General features: G+C 34.6%; 1 protein-coding gene across 7 annotated transcripts in view; it reads right to left on the bottom strand.

The window, feature by feature from the left end:
• PSMD14 (proteasome 26S subunit, non-ATPase 14) overlaps positions 1–12,244 on the bottom strand; it is a 47,185-nt gene that overhangs the window by 6,691 nt on the left and 28,250 nt on the right. For all 7 annotated transcript variants that reach the window (XM_005498621.3, XM_021290869.2, XM_065069662.1 and 4 more), the window contains one exon: positions 3,094–3,201. In XM_005498621.3, the coding sequence (XP_005498678.1) occupies positions 3,094–3,201 (108 nt within the window). The remainder of the gene's footprint in view (positions 1–3,093; positions 3,202–12,244) is intronic.

Below are 12,244 nucleotides of genomic sequence, written 5' to 3'. Positions count from 1 at the left end.
AAACAGACTATAAGTAGGTATCAAGTAAATATACCTGTTCCTATTTCTCTTTCAGTGTTCGTTAACTGACAGTTACACTACTTCTAAACCACGGATTTTTTCACACAGTAACAACTATCATCGGAAAAAGTGGTAACTGCCTGCAAACATTTGACCGATACATATGCACAAACATATTTCTCTCAAATCCTTCCTCTCTTTATAAATTCAGTTATCACTTCGTTTAAAATATAAGGTTCTTTCTGTTACAAACAAAAGAACGTTGGCTGTTCATTTACAACCGCTGCCAACATTCCCAAGTTCATTCTCTAAGGTTAAATACAGAGAGTAGCTGAAGCAGTGATTAAACACATTAGGTATCGATTAGATCACGTGTATCACACTAATCTTGGATATTAAAGCTCATTTTCTAACTCTAAACGAAAAAAAGCTTCTCTCATTATAATTACGTCCTTTGCAAGTTTGTCCTTAAACTTCTATGTCACAATCTGAGTGACTTAGATTAGGTTAAGTGACATCTTTATGCATCTTCTATCTATATGTGTATATATTATATATACATATATTTTTTTTAACATTTATGATGGAAGAGTGAGTTGGATTAAAATTTGGGGGGATTGTGGTATAAGAAAATTCTGTGATAAAACCACATAATGACTAAAATTGTCTATTTTTCAAATAAAATATTACATATGAATTATACATTTAGAAATTATATATGATAAATCATACATAAAATATGCAGAATTAGCGGTAAATATTTCTCATGTTTCAGTCATTCCACCTATTTATGTTTACATATATTCTTTAGAGCTATACAGAATGAATGTGTATTTGTATCTTACACAACTTAATATCTCAGCATTCCAAAATTATCTGTATGAAAGCGGAAAATGTTCTCATACACACATTTTAAACAGATTTCTTTGCAAACACTTCTAAAAAGCCACAAAACTACTTGAATGGTTACATTGATGAGAACCAGCAGCTACACGTAGCCATTAATTGTGCCACCTACTATAATTTTAATTGTAAAATACAGGTTTTATAATCAAAATAATTTATGGTTGAAACTGTTAGCAATAAGCAGTTTCCACTGCCATTTTCTTATCCCACTCAAAATGATTCCATATGAGGTTTGGGGCTTTGTGTTTAAACTCAGTTGTAGATACATAGGGAGTTTTCTAAAGCTCCTAAAATCTTTGCCTTCCCCCACTATCCTCTCTCTTTTCTCTCCCCTGCTGAAACCACTCTTTGGAAAAGTGGACAAATGTAAAAAGTAAACAACTGTTCCACTTCAAACCTTAGCAGTAGTTGTAGTTTAGCCACAGCAACAGTTTAAATCAAAACTCTTAAGACACTTTTGGAGAAGAGCTTGTTCTTTGTGTGTTTTATCTCAAATGGAAACCATCATTCCAACAAGCCTTACAAATTAGATGCACAAAGAGCAAGTAAAAAAGCTGTTGATAAGGGAACACAAGAGAAACCACACACACACAAAAAGAGAGGAGTGAAGTCAAGCCACATCCTATTTTTATTCCTGAGATTTTAAGGGATGTCTTAAAATCCCTGCTTCTAGCCCACCCAAAACCAATATTGAATTTGCTGCTGACCTCGCCTGGGTCAGAGTTTTATTGACGACCTCAGAATAAAAGCAAAACACCACTGCAAGAGCTCTTGCAGTTTTATGAAGAGTATCGTTTTAAACAACGATTTTTAGCTTAACAGTGACATTTGCAACAGCTCGCTGTCAACTTGCAGAAATCCAACACAAACAAAAAATACCCACTCAAACGACAGAAGCCCCAAACTCCCATGGCCAAAATATGCCATGTTGCACGACAGCGACCTTAAAATAATGAAGCTGAACAATACTATGGGGCTTTACAAGGGAGGTCACTACAGGTGGTCCAGAAAGGCAAAGTTTGAATCAGAGTATTAGGTGCTTATTTCATATTCACCACAGTTCACAGTTTCTACCAATTCAAAAATCACAAGTAAAACACAACAACCTCCTGAAGCAGCCACTCTTCTACTTGTCTGATTTTTTGGCTAGTATTTTTATAAATAGTAAAGGGTTTCAATGCATTAGTAATAATAACCAACTGAACTCTTCAAAGATGAGGGTATGGTGACCTAGTAACTCCCGAAGTTTAGCCCTTATTTCGGTTCCACTATGAGTAGCGTACAGTCTTTTTCTTTGATGTTTATTTAGCAAATATTATTTCTACTGTTCAAGTAACAGCTCAAAAGAGCAGAACTTAGGCTTAATGGTTGCAAGCACACAAGCCTTTTAGAATGCATAGTAAGGGGAAAAAGGCTTCTGAAGAGAAAAAAGGAAAAAACACTGAGGCAGAAGAATGACACAGATAAAAGCATTAATGACTCCAGAGGATACTTGTTTCAGGACCGAGGCTATGTCTTACTAGTGCAAGTCAGCTTCAGAAATCAAACTTCAAATATTTAAGTTTCATAAATGCTCGCAAAGAAATATAAGACAACAGACTCAAACATTACAGTTGAAACCGATCAAACATCCTATTTATCCATTGAATCTCCCACTCCACCATTTTTCAGCAAATTACTAGATTATATAAAAATCAGACATTAAGACACAAGACAAGATTAGACCTAGATTACATAATAAGCAAGAACCTATACAAGCATATAGTAGAAACAGAAGGTTATTAATGAAGAAGGAACTTTTTTCCATTATTTGCTTCATAATAATTTGTCTTTAGGAAGCTGAGATTATTAACAAGCAGCAGTTTTAAAACTGCAGTACTGAAAACAGTGCCTGTCTTACATCATATGGTATGACATCAATTGTCATTTTTAAAAGTTTGCATTTCCATAAATCTGTACTTGAACCTTTGCAGTATCTACTTACACATGCATTCACATTTAGGTAGCTAATTTAAGTCTCAATTTTAAACCCTTCACATATATAACTCCACTGATGAATTATAAATGCATGCAGAAAAACGCAATAGAAAGAACAATAAACAACTGGTAGTGCACTGGCTCTAGGTACCTTCCCCCAACTTGCTGAATAAATGGTACAATTTATATGACTATCAACACCGGGTTTACCTGGATAGATGGCTTGTTTAAGTGACCCAGATTTGAAGTTGTTTGTCTTGGTTCATGTCCCAAGACCATCATATTAGCATTGATCAATCTGAAGGCATCAATAACAACCTGTAAAAACAAGATGTCAAGTCAATTCTTTTTAGAAAATGCAACTAATAGTGCCAAGCAACAGTGGACAAGGCACAATCAACTCTCATCTGTTTTTGGCCTTTATCCAGAAAATCATTTAATTATAATATTAATAAAAAAGAGCCTCCTGCTGGTTATGCTATCAGCACACTACACTACCTTGTATTGTAAGGTGACACCAATTATTACCTTTTCCATGGAGCTGTGAGTTTTATATATATGATACGACCATATAACATTGAATTTTTATGTACACTTACTCTAAGCTTCAAAGGTATGCATATGTTTGTCACCTAAATCTTATCCAATCAAAATGAATGACAGAGAGAGACTAAAACTGAAAGTGAGCACAAGCTAAGGGACTGAGTCTAAAGCCCAGTCCTGTCACATCAATTATACTATCACAATACTTGAAATGACAACAAAATTATAGCCAGCAAGAAACTTGCCCCATGTATTCCCTTCTAGTCAGATGCTTTTTGCTTCTTGTGACTACGAAAGGGTCTATAAACTGTCTGATGGATTAAAAAGTCCTTGTCAGTGTCATGCTCAGGAGTAAAAAATAGAGTAAAAGAAAACCAAGGTCATTTATGATTTAAAGGCACATGGTAGGTAGTATTCAGTGCTATTTCACTGCAAACAAAGTAAAACCATCACTGATTTTTATTCTGCCCTGTGCCGAATTTGCCTATGAAAATCTTTGGAAAGAGGATTTCATGGCCCCATGCAATAAAACCCACAGCCCTATCCAACACCTATGTGAGATGAAACAGAACAGAGAACGTGCCGACAACCCACACAAACCCACTCTTACTGGGTACTCGCTGCTACAGACTTGTATTTGCAAGATCAGATTTCCCATTTAGGCCCCAGTCTTTTAACTGGATCAGTGCACGTACAGCCTCGTACATCCACACAAATAGTCCCAGGCATCCTTTGCAGACATTTTGTCTGCATATGTTTGAGGAGGTATTCTAGTTTATTAAACTAAATAGTCTAATTTTCCTTTTAACAGTTTTTCTAAAAAAAAATTTAATCTCTTCCTCCTCATATTATTGGTTGGACAAAACCAGATGCGTTTATATGGCTGGTTTGACATTTTGAGAAATTAGACCTGCACCAAAATCTTTAATGCTGAGCAAACAAGAAATCAACCACTGTCACTGAAAGTCTGCAGAGAAAGCAACATGGAGTCCCCCAACTTGTTCTAGCATTTTCCTCTCCATTTACACAAATATTAATAACTAAGTATATATGGAATTTATTAGGAACACTATATAAATATTTAGTTCATGTGGAAATAAAACTAATCGGCAAGTATTTTTTAAAGAAATATCAAAGTGTAAACTGAAAAAATTCATATATTATCACCTGCTGTATTTACTTTTGAGACCAAACTATTTAAGTTGTGTTGAGTGACTCAGTGTCACTAAGGGCTACTTTGCCTGGACTCTCAGCTGAGTGGCCAGATCCATCTGCATACATCATGCCTTAAAACTGCATGTGGAAAATGTAAAAAGAAAACCAAAAATCTTCTTTATCAAAAATGTTACGTTGTGACCCAATTAAAGCCACTTAATAGTGACCTTTTTTTTCTGAACAATAATAAAACCAAACCACAATTGAGATTTAATATGCAACAGAAGCATGCCATCTGATACTAATGCTACCAAAAAAAATTACATTTAAAAAAACTTAACTGTCAAAAACACCCGAAACAGCTTATATATGTCTATACATTTTTTGTGGCTACACAGAAACCAATTGTATTTTTCCCTTTCTATCACTATCAGATTTTTCTCCATCTCAAAACACTTGTGACAAGCTTTTGTATGCATCTCTGTGTTCTGCTTTAACCACATACTCTAATTGATGAACACCTGGAAATGCCCAACAATAACAAAGTGGCAGTACAAATTAACAAGTCAAGCAAATTAAAAAATTCCACACCACAATTTCTCCAGAGATGAGCTACATAAGGGGGAAAAAAACCCCAAGCAAATAAAAATGTACCTTGAGAAGCAAGAACCATGAACTTGGCAATACACTGTAATCACTGCTTTATAATTTGATAATGGCCATGCTTCTAGATCTAACCAAGATTGTCACTAGACAATGTTGAACTTATCCAAGAATAAAAGGCATTGTCCAACATGGACTTGTTTGGGGACTTGAGTCATGCAAAAAAAAAAAAAAAAAAAAAAAAAAGAAAACGCAAAATAAGAAACCGATTTAACTTCCTTTTGATAATAAATTCAACATTTCAGTTGGTGTTCTCAAGGTTATGTTTGGATACATTTCACATTAAAATGAGAGAACTAGCTGCTAAAATATTTCGGAGTGATACTAAATAGTACTCTAGCATCTCCGTTGTGACCAGAAGTAATTTTCGTCATGTTTCAGGTACTACCCGCATGAGAAAGGACTGCCCGCTCTGCCTTCCTGAGGGAATGAAATGCAAGTATTTCCTAAGTAGAATGAATATCAATCTAACCAAAAGTGCTAAGAAATATTAACATCACAAATATTAAGCATTAAAAAGGGATAAAATAGCAATTTCTACAATCTCAGAAGGTTATAAAAAGTATGCGTGTGAATGATATTCCTCGTGTCAGTTGCACTGTGACGACCAATGGTAACTAAATACTTTAACTACACCAAGATTAAAGGAATTTGCTGCTATCACTATAGCAACCAGCTTAAAGAAACTAACAAGCTCAACAACCTGGAGGCTAAATTTAGACCTACTACGCAATACAAACATAAATACAACAATAAATCCTGCATATTCATTTTGGCAAAATGTAATTGCTTTTTTTGCACAGTGAGCACAAATCAGTCCCTCCTTTAGAGGATTATATCAAAATAAATTGACTCATTAATGTCCAGTGTACTAATGAGCAATGGGTGAAGTAGGTGTTAATTATGCCACAGTAAGATCCAAGAAAAAAGCCCCGGTGAGCACTTGGAGGTGCGTACAAGCTGAAGTCTGCTCTCTGCGTCTGTGTATTTTGAAGTACAGCGTGATGCAATCAGATGACAGCAACATGGTCACCACACATCCTACGATGGAAACTTTAGACACAGTATTTTGAACAAAGAACCTCTAAGGATTAATTAAAAGCAGCACACACCCCCACTTAGTTGCTTCAATTTGTCTTGTAAGAAATCGGTCTTTCTCATCCAAAAATGTTAAGCTTTCATTCTACTTAAATTTCCAAATGCAGCGTATGCTGGTTAAATAAAAACTAGTTTCCAAGCTTCATGCTAAATTCTCTTTCTGTAAAGACTTTAAAAAAGTTAAACAAAAGTCTATTTTCCAGAAATATGAAGGTAGATTTGTTTCTAAGTGCACTTCCATACTGCAACTCTTCCACCACTCTGACCATTTAATTCTTCCTAGTACCAGTGTCTCCAGACTTTTCAGAGGTCATTTCAACAGCAGACAGCTTATAACAAAACCATTAGCAGTTTGGCTAGCTTAGGGAAACCTCTTACTTTCCTTTTTTGTTTATTATCACTGCATGAATCTGCAGCATATGAGAGTTTATAATTTCTCAGGCTTGTTAAATTCATGTTAAAGGTCTGTTTTCTTGTTGAATAAATTTTGTTCATATAATGCTGCCTATTTCATATACTGAGTCTTTAATAGCACCTTTGGTCTATGCGCAACTCACAGATCAAAACAGAGGACTAAAATAGGGGTTGATGATGCTATTTACATGTGTGATTCCTGCTGTCTTCTTGTTAGTAGCTTTAATATAATAGAAGACCTTGTCTGTTTTGTAATTAACACATCTTTACTGGAGAGATATTTGGAAGTGATTGCTGTGAATATACTGGTTAGTAAAATAAACACAATCACACACCACTTTCTGTTATCAGACAAATTTGTGAATTGTACACATTATACTCCAGATCAACAAACTGTGATATAACAGCCAAGTAGAAGACACATTTATATAACCCTTTATTTTTCTGAAAATATGTATTCAATCTGACCTTGCAAATATAATTAGCTTGTGGGATGTGTGGATTTCAGTACCATGGATGCTTTACTAATTGCAGCTCTTGGAAATAGATACTAAATATTTGGAAGCTGCCAATACAAAATAAAAACTGCATCTTTTTGTACATCTGTCTTAGCTTCAAAAAGCATAATCATCTGAAAAACAATAACTATACGGCAGTTTTAAGCATTTCCCTGGGGTCAACAACCCACAGTAGAGCCCGCACAATATATTTTTAGAAACAAATTTTACAGTTATCTTCAGTGTACTTAATACATTTCAGGATAGCTATAATTAATATTAATAGTTATTCACAATCTGTGACAAGCACTGGACTCTTCAGCTGCTAACGAGATAAAAATCTGGTCCTTTATAGTCTGAACGTAGTTAGTAAAAATAATGTCTTGGTTAAAATTTAGGATGCTTAGTAGCCAGACACATTTTAGCTTCCTCTGAGTGCGTGGATGCCATATAGAATATTATCACTTTTTCTAAAACAGTCTTCATAACTTTGTAATTTCAGGAATACTTAACATACTTCATTCTGTGAAATCCCTCCAATAGCAAACCTACAAACAATACTGAAATAAATAGCCCTGTTTTGCAAGACCCAATACATTTTAATGGTAAACTTCACTTTAAAATGTCAGCCTATTTTAAATTAAAAAAAAAAAAAAAAAAATTTAACATCAGTATTTTTTCCAGTGAAGAATCTATGACATATGGTGACTATCTTTAAAAATGTATTGTGTCCTTGGAATTCAAATACCTATGTATTGTTTATGCCATATGTTTATGAACAAACATACCAGTGCTTAAAGACAACTCTGCAAAGGATATAATGTGGTTGTGCCAGGTGTGGAAAAAGAAGTAATGTCCCATCTAAAATCTCTTTTATCACCTGCAACTGACCTGTTATCAAGTGCTTAGTTTCTTGCTAGATTCTTTAAAAATGAAGTGGAACATGTGACCTAAGAAGTGCAGCTCGGGTTTATGACCATTTCGTTATTTATGCTGCCATGCACTGTTAGACAACTACAAGTGAAGAACATCTTCTGTCCCCTGTAAGCCCACAACATAAAAAATTTAACAAAATTTTACTTTTTATGCCATTTCCAATGAAAAGCACTAAGAACTGAAACTGACTCATGCCAAATGCATATCACTGAATTGCTGTGATTGTGAGTTTGAAGTTTGCAACGTGGAAATTATTTATAAAATGTCAATTTTAGCTCTGGAAAATATATTCCTAGGAGTACGTGCATTTTCCTTCGCTATCCTTAAGAGAATTGCTTACTTGTGGTCAAATACACAGTACAACTTCAATATCCATACTAGGAGGGGAGAGAACTACAGTATAATACATTTATCTTGACAAGCGAGGGCATGCATCCATAACTTTCAAGTAGCAAAGCCACAAGTTTTAAAGCTATATGCCTTAATGATGATAAAAGGACTATTCTACATCCACCACAGCAAAAGGAAATTAAACATTTAATACTTTTCAACAAAAAAAGTCTTCTTGGAACTTTTTTGTTTTAAGGGCATGAACTGAAGTAACCTATGTAAATGGTTTAGGAGGTAAACACATGCCACTTAATTAAATCACAGCAAGTCCAAAGGATGTCACATAATAAATTTTAGAGCTCTAGCATTGGTATTAACAGTTTTGGCATCCCATTAAAAAATTAGGAATATGTAAAATATGTTAGGCTGCATATGTGCAACTACTATTAAAAAAAAATGCTGTTTTTCAAACAAAACACTGACAAACCAGTGGTATACTGGCAGTAATAAAACAGTTGAGTACTTTGTAGTTTACGTCTACTTTGGAAAAACACATCCTGAACTGAAAACACCAAGTGGCCTACACTGCAGTGCAGATGCAATTCATCTCCTACAAATGTGATTCTTCAGGAAAAACAACATCAATCTTTACCAGATCAACAGTAATCAAACCTAGCACAAACATACCTACTTCCTTATTCTCCAGATCAGGCTCCTATCAAAACTCAGTTCTTGCCTGGATCAAATTAGGATGTTTCTGTCTCTGATACGCAGGTTACTGCACCAAATGTCAGTCAATGTTCAGTCAATGTTAAGAAATACCACAGTGCTGTAAGAACATCTAAATGTATGAGACATTGTACAAAATGTACAGAAGTGTACCCTTGAAATTTCAACCAAAATTATACACTGTAAAGTTATCTTTTTCATTTTAGAATCTTTCCCTTTACAATAGTGTTAGTAAGTCCAGTTGTAATAATAAAAGTCGTTCCAGGTATAAAAGATTCTGAAGTAAAATTGTAGGTATCACTTGTTTTAAAATACATTATATTGTAAAATATTATCTGAGTAATAATTCACCATAAACAGACATGTCTGCAAAGCAGTAGTGACAATATAGTCAATTTAATGTTTTGTGTAGTGGTTTTCAATTAATACTTTCAAGCTGTACCCTAACAAGTATTGAATTCACTCGTGTTTAGGGAAGATATATTGAGGTAAAGGTTATTTAGATAAATGCATGAAGTGGGTAGGGGCAGTTGAGTATATAATCTTGTTAAGTGGCTCAAATCTATTTATTGTTCTCATAAACTTAATTCTTAATGGAATAATTTAAACTTCAATTTCAGGCATTACACCAGTCTCTCTACACATCTCATTTTAAGGAATGTTTTTCTCCTGCCTTCTTAAAAAACAGTCACCATCTCTTCCAATCCTGTGGTTAATTCAAAGAAACAAGGGAAAAGGACAAGTTCAAAGGAAAACTAATTGCGCTCTGAAAAACGAGTGGAGGTCTGAAAACGGGCAGTCTTTCAGAAAACTAATTTAAGATTTATGTTCAGTTGAAGAAAATTCTTGAGGCTACATGGTCATTCCAACATTCAGAAGATTGTTAAATCTCTGTCCACTTTCCGTTTCACTCTTTTAGACTATCAGGTAACTACCAAGTTATGAAACCATTCATGTACGTATTTTGTCTTGATAAGTTGGGAGGATTTGCACCACGAAAACTGTCTCAGAAAAGCAGTTCAGCTGCCGTTCTCCACATATGTCACCGAGCTGAGATAATGTAGCATATAAAAAATTTAAACTGGAACATAGAAGTAGCAGAAGAGATCAAAACTATTTGCTAATAGTTATTCTTGCGGTCAGCACTCAACGAAATGACCATCTATTACGGTAGAGAGTTACAAACTGAAATCAGGCATTAACAAAACCATATTGCTCGCATACATAACTAATTACACACAGGTCATCACCTAGATATAGGAGTACCAATGCGCAAAAAAAGAGCCATGTTTTATGGAAGAGGTCGCCAGAACAGGTCATCCAGCAAATTAAAGATATAGCTCTTTTCAACCATATGATCTACTGGGTTTGTGGTGGCATTTTATCATATGCCAACATTTTCTCCATTTTGAAAAAAGCACAAAAACCTCATAAGCACAATAAGAAGAAAAACATGCTGGAATACTACAACATTTCCAAGTACTGTACTTGAGCCACCACACTTTTGCAATAGTCATAGAAAGCTTTGTTTTTCTAATTAGAAATCTGAATATTTAAAGATATTGCTTTACCTTGTTAACAGCTCAAAATAAGGTGACCTTGGCTTTGGACAGACACAACTTTGCTATGGGCTTCCAGCAGCAACTCAGCTAAAGTGTCTCCTCCTTAGCTCTTCATTTGTATCAGGAGGATAAAACCAGCATCTTTGTCTCTCTCTCTTTCTCCAGATAATAACTATTTTAGGACAAACACTTTTTTTCTTAAAACATACAGTTTAACTGTCCCTCTTTTGGACTTCTAGGAATATGATAATATTTTTTTTTCACACTTTAAAATGAGTAAAAGAACAAATGATGAAGTTCATGTAAGTGCAACACAGTAAGTTAATGCTTGTGGAATTAAAGATACTATGTTACAGTGGGTTTAGTGTAGTTATATTTTCCTTAAGAGGTGAGGAACAGCTGCTAAGTTAAGGTCCAAAAAAAAACTTATTTTAAACATTTGGCAAAGGTATATAGTTCTCCATACAGACATTTCAAAATGTATGTTGGAAATAAATACAAAATGTCAATATTTAGCTTTATTCCAGATCTTTAATGGAATTACTGCTTCTGTGGAGTATTCTAAATATATATTACAACTTTCTTTGCACAGACGGGAAAACTGAAGGGGGTAAAAGAAATGTGTACTAGTAAGTACAAGACGAAGCAACAGCTGGCCAGGTTGCCCACTGGCCATATTTTCGCACATTTGCTTTGACTTCATTCATAGAAATACATTTTTTTAAAAAGCCAAAACAAAGCTTTTTCTCTCTGGGTTCAAGTAACACTGACCTTCAGCTAAAATTCACTAATCTGTTCTAAGTTTATTTTACAGATAGCTAGAATGTTATTAGCTTAAAAATGGCAATATATGGGTACACAGTCATGAAAAAGCATACGGTGTGTGTAAGAATATGTATGTAAAGTAATAACAATTACGTGTCCTTCATGTGTCCTAATACATTTATGTAATAATATCCCAGTCCTAAAATGGTCATCAAAGCAGCTGGCATTTAATCCACAGATCTATACGATGGTTTTATTTTTACATAAAGATTTTATATGCCTTTTTATTTTTGCTCATTGGTTTAAGGTGAGAATTATATGCATTCTTATCTTTAAATTGCAATCATACATCCTGACCCACTCAGTGTTTGCAACATGTGCATCCAGACGAGGACAGCTAACAAAGAAGTTAACAAGTTTTTGGTTTCTCCCAGTGACAGGGCAAACTGCCTTTTAATGCTTTAGTTAGTCAAGGTGAACTTGAGGCTCCTCATCAGAATTCATTTCAACTTCCTGACACATGAAAACAACCTCTGCCCTGGTTACTCTTCACTAGCACAACCATGACTGCTTCACTGGCTATAAGCCATAGCAATTTATATGGGCACGGACCTGCCCTGAGGCAGGTTTAAAATTAGCTAAAGTGTGTTATTTAGGACTTTGTTTTTA

The sequence above is a fragment of the Columba livia genome, chromosome 7 (assembly GCF_036013475.1).
Source record: "Columba livia isolate bColLiv1 breed racing homer chromosome 7, bColLiv1.pat.W.v2, whole genome shotgun sequence".
In the NCBI taxonomy this organism is placed as follows: domain Eukaryota; kingdom Metazoa; phylum Chordata; class Aves; order Columbiformes; family Columbidae; genus Columba; species Columba livia.
Note: the sequence above shows the minus strand (reverse complement) of the source record. Positions and strands in the feature narration are given on the sequence as shown.